Raw genomic sequence first — 12967 nt, 5'->3', positions numbered from 1 at the left:
GATAAATCCCGATGAAGCGCAAAGAAGATGGACACTCGGTGATAATTTTTAAGGAAAATACCACACGCGGGCGATTAAAGATTATATATCTTTAAAATACTAACATAAGCTAGAATGGCACGTCACGTACGTGTATTCGCCAGAGCGATTCCAACGGAACGAAGGGTTCGAGCGAGCGAATCGGATCGCGCTGTGCGACTCACTCCTAATTATGTCTTAATGAAAATAAATCGCTACATTTGTAAGAGTGTCGTGTCTCTTTGGGCATTTCTACGAATCGCCCACGCAGTTCGTCTTCTTCCTCCTCCCCTTCCTTCTCTCTGTCTCTCTTCCTTCCTTCCTTCTATCGCGTTATCTTCGTGCTCTACGCCACCTGTTTGATTCTCTCAAAGGGATACCAGTGTCTATTTGTCTATTTCGGTTTATCCCGTTCTCTCTCCCTCTCTCTCTCTCTCTCTCTCTCTCTCTTTCCCGCCGATTTCACTCCGCACGACTTGGATTTGGAATCCAACAGCCTTCCTCCTGTCTTCCTTTCCGTGCGCCCTTACGTTCCAAGTTGAACAATCAATTTCAATTTCACGAGAATCTCTTTTAAATCTCGAATTTGCCGCGCCATTCGAAACGACGCGACGCGATGGTTCGGGGAAGAAGGAGGGCAAATTAATGCACCTAAATGACAATCGTGAATCGATAATAAATCGAGACACAGTATCATATATGTATAAGAGAGACCTCTGCTTTTATTTATAATCTAATAGTAACAGCAGCGATAAAATAGCGATAGTAAGAATAGCAATAACAATATTATTCGATAATATATACAACTATAAAAGAAACTTATTTATTATAAATAGTGAGATGAGAGAGAAAAAATATTTTACAGAAATACGATCGCGCGCGTGTTTACAAATGTAATTCCGTTGGGAAAGGGGGAGGTGGCAACAAAAAACGGCAATGACACACACTCAACATAGTAATTCTTAAATAACCGTCTCTCTTTTCTTTTTTTTTTGTATCTATCCTATGTTAACTTACCGGACATGCGTGTATAATTCTGCCCGCGCAATGTACTTTTCTTTTTTTCTTCCATCACTGTTATTAATATGCCTCGACATCTCGCCCCACATTTCTTAGCTTAAGTATATATATATATATATATATATATTACAGTATGCTGGTACAGTATGCCAAGTGTATGGCAAGTTATATCCGGCGGGGCGCGAGAAATGTTTATTATCGCACCAATTGTCACAATACGAGCGTGCTGTCACATTTGTTATAAAGCTCAATCGTTCCATGCGCCCATCCATCAAAGTTCACACGCACACCACGTAATAAAACAAGACGTTCTTTTCACTTGCCGACGATACATAGTACGATATCGCTGGACGTCACGTCAGACTCGTTCCGAAACGGTACATATTATACAGTAAACTTACAATTACGACGATTACCGTTAAATCTAATAAGTAACAATGCGTCGAAATGGTGAACGCGATATCGGCGATTCCGTTCAGAAGCGGTTTCTTCATTCAAACATTTTCCATTCTTCTACTCTTTTATTCTCTCTTTCTACTAATGTTACAGTTCGCGACATTTTATCATCCCTACGGCTGATACCTTGATGCTGATTAAACTCGCGTAAAACTGATCGGTTAATTATAAAACAACGAGTTGGAGGTATGTTATCCGTGAAATGGACGAGAGAAACACATTCGGATAGACATTAGATCTCACAAAACATATACTATGGATTAAAAAAATAAAAGAAGGAAAGCGTTTCAGGAACTCGCTATATCCTTACATGTGCCTTACATAGAATTGTTCGAATGACTCGCTATTAAACGCATAATTGATCGCGTACGAATTTACGCACCGAGATAATTCTTACGCAGCTCTGTTTGCGTCGCTTGGCGATATAGCGTTCTGTAAATTTGAAAGTATTCAACAGAGTCAAAACTCGATTGCGTATCTATCACATTAATCCCCTGTCTCAATCGTCTGATTGAACGGACACACCATCGAATGTCGTAAAGAAATTAAAAAGAAAATAGAAACGCTGCAATCGATCGTGTAATGAATTCTCTTTATGTACAATCATACCAATGATCCTGTCGGCGATCTAATATTATCGATATAATTAATTAAATGGCCATTTGTTAGATGCAAAGATCTACTCGCGCGAGAGGAATGCCCGTATCCGCTCGGGAGACGGAGCTAAAAAAGATTCCGGTGAAAGAATGTTCCGTTGAAGGCACTCTGACTTGTTGCGCTCGGAAACTGCGATCTTACCAGTCTCGCCGACTAACGCTTCCCTAATATCTTCAAGAGACGAAGAGTGCAAAGACAAGAATGCGAATAAAAAGTAATGATTAGAGACGATCTTTACTTTAGTTATGTCATCTTTGCGCGATTCAAATGTAAAAGTTTTAAGTTTATCGAATGAATGAAATAGAATAGTTAAAAAATCGAATAATTTAAAATATAAATGTAATAATATTTTGAAGAAAAATATATATTTGAGATTATACCTACTTTATGCAATAAGAAATATTATATTTACAAAATAAACAAGAGAGAAAGAGAGAGAATGTTGAGATTATTCACGAGTATACGCTTCAATCAAAAGGTAACATTTAGCGTAATATGTATTGCATTCTTTTAACGCATCTTTATCTACAGATAATCAATGTAAAATCTTGCATTATGTAATGCTGATCGCCAAACGTTAAACGTAAGACGGTATTACGAGATACTGCATTAAAAAGAATTATACATTGCATTAAAAGTACAAATAATAAATGACTCGCGCGATTTGTACAGATTCGAAAATGCGATAGATTATAACATTGTGTCTTATCATTCCTGAAATTACATTTATAATAACTAACTTTTGCTATCATATATTTAACGAATCTAACATCGAATTACCAAGTGCAATAAATCCGATATCCCCGATAATATTTTACTCCCATTGAAAATTTATTCAATCTATAACTACGCGTCGCGCTATCTTTGCCTCTCTTCGTCCATTGGTTCTGACTTGAAAAAGCGCGATACCTATTCGTTCTCAAAGAAACGTCTTCTAAACTTACCTTCATCGAAATCAAGGCTTCGTTCGTTTCTTACATAAAGACCATATTTGCATTACTTTACAACATTAACTTCCATGACAGGAGAAAATCCGCAATCATATGGAAATGACGTTCCTTTCGCTCTTGGCTGCCGTGCATCTGTCACACGGCACAAAGTCTAATGTTCCTTTTCATCCTCGGTGGACGTCGCTTCCTTGCGTACAGCTTCGGCAGACTCGATGACCTCGAAGCCTTCGGAGGACGAAATATCGGTGGACGAACTCGTAGCTCCGGTGGCTAGAGAAACCGCGTCCGTCTTCGCTACGGAAGACACCGTCGCGTCCTCCGACACTGCGGTTCAACGTAAAATTGTTCCTTATTACGTGACGTGTCGCAAAAAAAAAAAAAAAAAAAAAAAAACTCTTTAACGCAATTTGGAAAGCAAATATCCGTAATAAAAGTCAAACTGTCGATGCGTGCGGTGTAAACACGCAACTCTGTAAGTCAAACCGCAGCTGTAAACAAACTGGTTTCCGATGGGATCGCTCGCTCGCGCGCGCGTTGCAACGATTATCGATTATCCACGAGTGCGAGAAACGAGAGATGAAATTAAAAGCCCAGAAAAATAATCAGTGCTAGTTGGATCGTTCGTATTGAAACACGATAGCGCGGTATCGCGTGCCAAACTGCGTAGTCGCTCCAAAAGCGACGAGTGTCAGTGACACAGGATCTACAAAGTGCTCATTCAAAACTCTAAACCGGCGAAACGCCGCGCGCTTCGCGAGTACGGGCGAAACGTATAATCATGAAATTACCGACGATTGCAACGTTACAATGATTTCATTTCAAAATTATCCAAAACACAACATTTTCTCCCGGGATCGCCGCCATCGCTTCTCTATCGACCTGTCGCGTTCGAGGGTGAATTTCCCATTATTTCTGATAACGTTCGCGTCTTAATGTATTTCAGAAAATTAAGCCGAAACAAGCGTTGTAGAGAAAAGAGAAAAATTTTTTTACCATTGTATGAAAGTTTCAATAGATGTATGGGCGCGTATGCGCCGATATATAATTAAATATATCGTTTCAATTTGTTCCTCTATATATACATGTACGAATATCGAAGTTCGATCAAATATACGATATCCAATAGCACGTTTAACTCTTTAGCACTATGGGATAAAATTTCACTTGTACTTATTCGCAATCCCCTCACATAAAAGCTTTACAAAAAAAAAAAAAAAAAAATAGAGCACATCTAGAGAAAAAATTAACTAAAAAAAATTAACTCATAATTACGTTTAAAAATACGACTGTCGAATTATTAAGTAAAACCGACTTGCTTCACCTGTCATTAGGACGGAAAAAAATTTTTATATAATTAGGAAATTAATCAAATTAAAAATAATTGCTGATATTTATCGATCATTAAAACATTTCTGAACAACTTTTGTTCGCGAGAAATTCACAAAAATATGATCTCTTTTATCGTGACTTGTAAGTCGGTGTCTCAGCACAGAAAATATAATAAATACAGTGTTAAGATACACAAGTCACGACATACCTTGAATAGAATCGTCACGACGATCAGCTGTTGTCGTCGGCGTGAACGTTTGCTCGGTATCGGCGCTCGCGGGTCGTTCTTCCGGACCGCTAGGTTCCGGATCGAGTTGGGACAGCTCGGTGATATAGTTGTGCTGCGTCTGCTCCGTCGTAGGCGTCGATGAGTCGTTTGGACTCGGCGGAGACGAAGGTGTCGCCGGTGACGACGGCGTCGATCCCGGACCCGGGGTGGTCGGAGCCGTGCTGGGTGTCGCTGGCTGCGCCTGCTGAGGTTGGGCGTGATTGCGAAACAGAAGTTGCTGCAGTTGCGCTTGCTGCAGAATTACTGGTAGCTCGTAGTGATGGAAAAAGTACAGCATCGAGTGCTGAAACGAAAAAAAAAAAACAAAAAAAACCGAACAAATCTTTATAAAATAATTCGTAAATCATTAAATTAGAGAATAGATCTATATGATATAATGCTTGCAGTAATGGCATTATAACGAGGATTAAAATATGCGACATGAGCAAAACGATATATCTATGTCTCTCGTACAATTAGATTATTCATATTGTTTGAAATTTGACGTCAATATTAACGTCATATTATTATCGACCTTCAATGACGTCGGTACAGCAATTCAGAGCGGCTTCTTCAAACATTACAAAAGTTCCAATCACAAATGTCAATGAAAAAAGTTTGATTTTATACTTGTGATATGTCATTTTAGGCTAAATCTCTCTCCCTGATATTATATCATCGCGGATCTACATACATACATTACAAGTTGAAATTGTGCCATGAAAGTTCGCGCGTCTCTTTTCGCGTTGCATCGCTGAAGAAATCAGAAACAAGAATTCTGTTGGCGAGATATATACATATCTCGTGGTACACGTGGCTCTCCACGCACTCTCCTACGTTCCGCGCGTATAATCCGTGTATGTGTGTGCGGTCCGCTCGCGCCTAGCAAATTTAAATGGAAATTCGCCAAATTCGTTCTATATCAGAGCGCTCTCTTTCTCCGCAATCGCTTCATTCGAACCTGACTCTGCCGATCCGCACAGATCGCAATAACGCGGGTTCGCTTTACTCGCCGCGAAACTAAATTCCCCGTCTGTTACATATATATATATATTATTAGGTGATTCGCGCGTCCCTCGATCGAACCAACGCGAGGAGCAGAGTTAAAAGAATGATTTATAGAGATATGAGATAAATTGCGCTCGTGCCAATGAGAATTGTTCGATCCTGATGCTCTATTTAAAATAGAAAAATCCAGCATGAACAAATGACGCGCGGGGGAGGAAGCGGAGGTGGCGAGTGGAACGGATGAGCGAGAGGAAGAATCTCTTGGATATGGAAAATAGATATCTCGAGTCCCTGCCTCCCGTTTCCCCTCCCTCGGGCACCTGTCGACGACGCGAAGGAAATGGTATTCCCGGCGATTCGTCGGCGAGAGCGAAACGATTCCGCGCCGTTTGAGAAAAAGAAGACCGGTGGAAAGATTCGTGATGAACGGGAGCGGATCCCCTAAGGTAAACGGGAAAAAATTGCGGGGGAGGAAGGATTGCGGAAACGGGGGAGCAGGATCGAGGAGAGGGAGAGGAAGAGGGGGCGATATATCGAGTTTTCGTTTGGCGGATAATCAACGCCAATGACACCGATATCGAATCGGCGTATAATCACGCCGCGGGGCTAATCGGCTAAAATCTGACCTACAGCAACAGCCGGCCGAGAGCTTTGCCATCCGGGAATCGAAACGATTCTCGGCCGACGTGCCCCGGAGCCTTTTGAATTTTGCCGCCACACGATATTCGTAAACTCATTGCTAGGAAATAATTGTCGCTCGTTAAATGATCGATCGTGTTAACGAACCTGTAACCCGGTTTGTCAGGCAAAAACTGTCATCACCGTGACGTGATGGGTTAAGCCAGTTTATTTACAAAGCATATATTCGATCATGTTCTCCAATGCGTTGACATATCATTTTATTTAGGCGTTTGTGGAAAAAGATTGCTGCACCATATTGTATATTCAACAATATTCTATGATAAAATATTAAGATTGAATAAAAATATATCACGCGTAAAAATAATTGATTGACGGATCACTTATTATAACATATTGATATTGAGAAAATATATGAAATTTTAAAAGATATAATCTGGAAAATCCGAAATGCCAAGACTTGTATTTTTAGAAGATTACCTATATATAGTAATTAAAAAAAAAATTAATCAAACGTAATTTTTTAAAACACTATAATACTTATAAAATATCTGCAATTTATAATAATTTTATCAATGATACGTATATCTAAATCGTATTTCGTTATATAAATGTTCGTTAAATTAAACTACACGTATAATACCGAGAATGATCGACAATCACTATAAATGTGTCCGACAATCGAACAGTGAATACAACATAATAATATAATCTTTTTTCAAGCGCGTAATGACGTAGCATCGTGATGCATTTACACCTTTTATCGAGTGAATTAACCACTCCATTAAACTTTAATGGTATTCAGTTTTTACGCGTGAAATATACACAATACATATCGAATGTAGTTATTAACGTAGCGGCTATCTATTGTAACGCCATTATAATAATACCTGTTAATACGGCCATCGCGATCATCTAATTATAAGTTATTGCGTTATCAAAGTACGCCCTCCAATCAGATTATCCACCGTATTATTGGCGTAGTAGCAAATTTGTTTCTGAAATTCCGGCGGCTTATAGCAAATGTTCTATTACGATCGATCGCGTTTGTCATAATAGACGATACTCTACTTAAATACGGAGATAAATATACAATCGTGCGTGACCGCGATGACTTGTCGAACATGACAATGTACGAAGTGCAGAGAGACTAAATTATCAAAGAGAGAAACGTTTTTTTAAAAAATTCCCCAAGTTTCAATAAAATTCCATGAGAATTTCCTAATTTTTTCAGATATAAAAAAAAAATCCCTGAAAATTCCAGATTCTTCATGTTTTCCAGGGGGGGTTAAATACTCTGCCAAAGTTGCAAGAAAGACCAAACAAAATTTAAGAGAACATAATAGCGTATATATTTCCTCATGGAATATACTTGATGGAAAATAACAATATTTCTCTCTCACATACACACAGGAATCTCCTTGACGGAAATATCTGCGTCCTTAATGAAAAGAACGAGACACGCCCTTCTCGATGAGAACGAGATTCCCGCCTTTAAGGTAACCTTATGCGCATTCGTATATGGGAGCCAAGAAGCCGCATTAAATTATTTCTATCGATCGAGCTGTCAGGAGCATTGTCCCGGTTGCGTTTACGTAACTTAAGTTTGAGCGATGGCGGCTTTAGGCTATCCAGCCAAGCGACCACGGCTCGTTCTTCGTTCTCGTACTGCGCTAGCGTTCCTGTCAATCGCAGGACTCCCAACAGTAGCCAACGGGATCGCATGCAAAATATTGTGCTCCCCCATTTTCCCTCATCTATCTCGACGCTATTCCTGAAGGCGGAAGTGCAAACTCGCGTCATATACTCGGCGCCCACACATCATATTTTTTATATGTTGTATAATAAATTTATAGTTACATTCGATTACGAATTAATTGTCTTATATACATGCACACTGTCTGACAAGGATTCGTTCCGTTCTTCTAGCGAGATGAACGTAGGTGTGGGGATATTCGTACTGAAAACATTACGATCGCACGAAACTACAATTTACTCGGCCAAAAAAAATTATTTTTATACTCGCCGCGACTCTATTATTAACGGGCGTGTATATGTTTATAAAATGTTAATCGCAAATTGTAATAATTGTTTGGAATAATTACGTTTTTCGAAAGATAATACGACGACAGACTCTCGTGCCGCTGCCTTCCCGCTCGAGCTTCACCGTACGAATGATAACAATATGCCAGCGTATCAAAACAATAACGTGTCATACGTACACCGTACGCCGTCAATTTCCTCCCACTGTCGAAATACTTTGTTTATATGTTAAATACTTAATATATAGAATAGATATCCCCACTCCCACGTTCACCTCACTAGGGAAACGGAACGAATCCGAGCAGTGTACAATTACTATCATTTGATTATAAACGCCAGATGCAATCGCGCGTTCCGAATTCATATTATATCAATTTTGTAAAATTAAATATGAAATTTTCTAAATAAGAGCCGTTTACTCTTTTTCAGTTATTTTAACATTTTCCTCTTATATATATTTCAAATATGTTAATCTAGCAAACTTTCATGTGTGTTCAACATTAATTAATGCAATATAGGAACAATGTTGGGATTAACATTATTTAATCTATCGAGAAGCCACATTGGACAATAATCATAATCTATATCTCTTAAATTCTCTTTCTCTCTTTCTCTTTGATATATTCCAATCCGAATATAATTTATCTAAAATGCAGCGCTATAAAATTTGGCTTCTCTCGTCAAATTTTGGTTCATTTTCTCACTTACTAATGCTTAACTTATTTAAACAGATTTAGCTGATTTATGTATGTACATGAATTAATTAGACAAACAGAACGATAATGATCATCCATCGATCAAACATATTAACTACTAAGTTCTAAGAAATTCAAAATATGCTAACATAAATCCCGGAAAGATAGAAAATCTTGTACGTATCCGCGATACAATTTTTAAACTCAGCTCGATTGCCGGGGAAGAAAAGAATCTTTTGCTAAACTTAGACCGACTATATCAGCTCAAGTACTCGCAAGTAGGTCACGGAATATTCAAGTGATCAATGTCCGTTTCAATGAAAAAGAGCAATTTTTCTCGGGAGAACTTTTCTATTTCCGTGGTAGAGTTTTTATCGCGAAGACGATTATTTCACGATTCGTGACGGGACGGGACGGGCGCCACTTTAATCCCAAAATATATACATCGCATAAATATTCGTGTCCCTCATCGGCCGTCAGCACATTTATGCACGCCAAGAGAATTTATTCCCGACTACTATTCTCCGTGTCCTGTCATTGATCGCGCTTTACGAGATCGTATCTCAAACGTCGAGTCGAATCTTGATGAAATCAAAGAATTTTATATTATCTATACTGGATAAAATAATACGATACCAAATTACTCACCTGTATAAAGAGCCAAGATGTGACTAGCGCCAGGCTGCTGTACTGCCCATTAAATCGATAATGGTACGCGTAGAAAGAAAAGTGGTACAAGTAGAAGAATCTGAAACAGAAAAAGCATGTCTCGTCATTAAGACGTGTCGCATGACACATGAGAAAAGCGTGTCTCGAAATACACGAGCTTTCGTAATACGAGATGAATAGTGAGTCATTATCGCGCAAACGCGCGTCCTGACGTCGTGATCGCGATGATATAAATAAATAGAAAATTCTCGCAATGCAAATACGTAAAATTACGGAATGCAACGAGATTTATTCGCCCCCGATGTGCGCGATAATCTCGAAAATCCGTAACAACATCAAGCCACTTAACAGGTTACATAACGTAACGATATACACGGCACGTTCCCACCCCGTGGCAACAATATGGACGAACTATCGATCAGATCGTATCAAGTTTCAGCCTATTGAAATATCGAGGGTGACGCGTTGCGCGGCTAGCGGCTATGCGTCGTTATTACGACCGAAAAAAATATCATAGGTGACGCAATATGCGTTATCTAGCTATAGCGACACGCACGATTCTAGTAAAAAGTATCGGATATGTTGCGGATAATTTTCTTGCGATTGACATGCAAAACAGAAAAAAAGTTTTTTTTTTTTTTTTCACTCAAAGAAGTCACTCAAAGAATCCGTAGACGAAATAGCTGATATTCGAACTTTCTACAACGAATCGTGATCAAAAAATGTTAAAAATTGCAAATCTTTCAATTTTATATCTCTAAAAAATATGAAATCTGTTTCTCATTATGCCAAGGATTAATCCATCTCGGTTTTACGATAAATAAAAAGCAGAAATACTTCATTTCTTAATCTTCCCCTAACTGAATTATTTGTTACGCTATTTCGTCGCGAAGGAGAAAAATCCTTTCTCGTGACTATCGTTTTACATATTTCGACCGTACTATTTATCGAGCTTGATTTTATGATTCATCAAAAATATTCAGATTTGAATCGTCATTTCGGAGAAGAATAAATTTTAAGAAAGAATTAAGATATCTGTTTAACAAAGTTTAACAAAATTTAACTCTCTTTTTCTCTTTCCGCGTATTCTTGCCATCTTCATACCAAGGCATTTTTGAATCAATCTAGATCAACCTAAATATGTCAAAGGCTGCATGCGTATTTATATATGTATATATATACTTTTTTTCATTGCAGTCTCCTCTGATGAACGGCGTTTGGGTGATGAAGGAGGGGTTGTAATCAAGCGATTTTTACGAGAAGCTGTTACGGGGTCGCCAATATTTACGGATCAGGGCGGGGTTGAGGCAACGCCACTACCCGAAGAAAGAAAAGCGATCAGCAGAGGTGTGGTGGAGGATGATAGAAAAAGAAGTCGGGGTTTGTAGGTATATCCCCTCGATGAGTACGACGAGTATGACGACTAATTTTCTAGAGTATATAACGGAACTTTAGCGTCTCTCAATCAATCCGATATGTGTATCATAAGTTATGGCTATATATACCCGTCATTATTAAAGTATTGTTACATAATATTTTGCAATCAATGAAATATTTTTACGGTAAAAATATTTTATCAAGCAAAGAGAATGGAATTAATATAAATAAATCTTTAGAAATATTATTAAAATTAAAAAGAAAACTATAAATATTCTATGTATCAAATACGTACATGAAATATGCCAAAAATTAAAAAAAAAAAAGATAGCAGATTTATACGTGTACATGTATCGAAAAATATCATATATGATAGACTATGTATTTAAAAATTGCGGATCTCTATTTCTAAGATCATTTATTCCTAAACAATACGTACTGAATGCATTTATGCGTCCAAGATCTTACGATGCGTAAATTTATATACAGTGGGCGTTGGTTCGTAAACGCTTTGCATTATGTTTTACGACGCTGCCAGTCGTAAAACGCAGTTTAGGCGGCCGATGCATCCCATTTTCGTCCGCAACGACACACATCCAATAAATCCAACCATGTCTTGTTTGGATCGAAGGCAAAGTCTCGTCGTGATTAAAGGGTTGACGTTACTTTGCAATTTGTTAACAAACTAGAACGTTACTTATCGTCTTTGAAAACAGTTAAGACAAATATTTTTTTTTTGTACTCTGATATTGTAAACTGATCAAAACAATATTTTTACGCTTAGTAAATACAATGTAAATATTAATCAGATAGTTTGTCAAATTTGATGGCAATCGCAATCAATTAGAAAATCTACATTGTAAACTATCTGATCCGCAATTGCGATGCTTAATGAATGTTACGTTTGTAAAAAGAGAAAGATAATTTTAACGCAAACGCGCCTAAAAAAATCGCGGAGAAATAAAAGGTGGAATGAACGGGAAACGGACAGAAGGATGAGAAAGAATGCGCCTCCGAAATCCTACGTTACGTATTCCGGGGACATAAGCTCTAAAGTGTCTCACGCTCAGGGAACCGCAACCATCCGCAGACGATTCATACGTCTTTTCCGGGAAAAAGGGAGGGCAAAGAAGAGAGGAGCCAGAGACTCTCCAAACGCATTTTGAATTCATTGAATAGTGCTACCCCATCCCTCCGGAGAACGGCAGGGGTTACTTTCGGACTTTAGAGCAGACTCCGAACAGGTCCCCAGCTACCCGATACAATCTCGGCGAACTTTTCATACTACATATACGTAACGTCCGGACTATAACTCGGTTAATGTAAGAAATCACGATAGCAGAGAGCAATAATTATTATGCGCAGTTATTCGATTAATCGACTTATTACATTACATTAAACTTATGTTATGTTTACTAATTGTAATTGTGATTCTGTTGCAATTTATAAGAAATGCATCAATGCAAGTAATTAGAATAGATATTTTTCAAGTATTTCTTTACTAAAGAAAAAGATGTATAACGTAGATATCCCCGAAAATTCGCGTTATTGCTTGGGATGGTAATGAATTTATGAGATATAACTCTCATGTCAAATCGCACGGAAGATATTCACCAAGGCGTACTTTGTCTTATCTTCGCCTTTGGTCGGATGCAGTTCGTAACAATCAGTTTCGGCATACACCTGACAGATTTACAATACGAGGAATACGAAGGGATGGTATCCAAACAAGAGGTTGTGAAATAAATTCGATAAATTTATTCCACAAACCGCAATCTTCTTAGAAAGAAAATTAATAACTATAAATTATATTAAAGATATATATATATATATATATA

General features: G+C 38.2%; 1 protein-coding gene across 1 annotated transcript in view; it reads right to left on the bottom strand.

The window, feature by feature from the left end:
• Window positions 1-716: 716 nt before the first annotated feature.
• The window catches only part of LOC115235928 (membralin), a 65238-nt gene continuing 52987 nt past the window's right edge, over window positions 717-12967 (bottom strand). The window contains exons 11-13 of the mRNA XM_029808040.1: window positions 9732-9831; window positions 4639-5002; window positions 717-3425 (exon numbers count right to left, since the gene is read on the bottom strand). Coding sequence (XP_029663900.1) covers window positions 3253-3425; window positions 4639-5002; window positions 9732-9831 — 637 coding nt within the window. The 3' untranslated portion in view covers window positions 717-3252. The remainder of the gene's footprint in view (window positions 3426-4638; window positions 5003-9731; window positions 9832-12967) is intronic.

This window comes from Formica exsecta, unplaced genomic scaffold (genome assembly GCF_003651465.1).
Source record: "Formica exsecta isolate Colony F162 unplaced genomic scaffold, ASM365146v1 scaffold237, whole genome shotgun sequence".
Classification (NCBI taxonomy): Eukaryota; Metazoa; Arthropoda; class Insecta; order Hymenoptera; family Formicidae; genus Formica; species Formica exsecta.
Note: the sequence above shows the minus strand (reverse complement) of the source record. Positions and strands in the feature narration are given on the sequence as shown.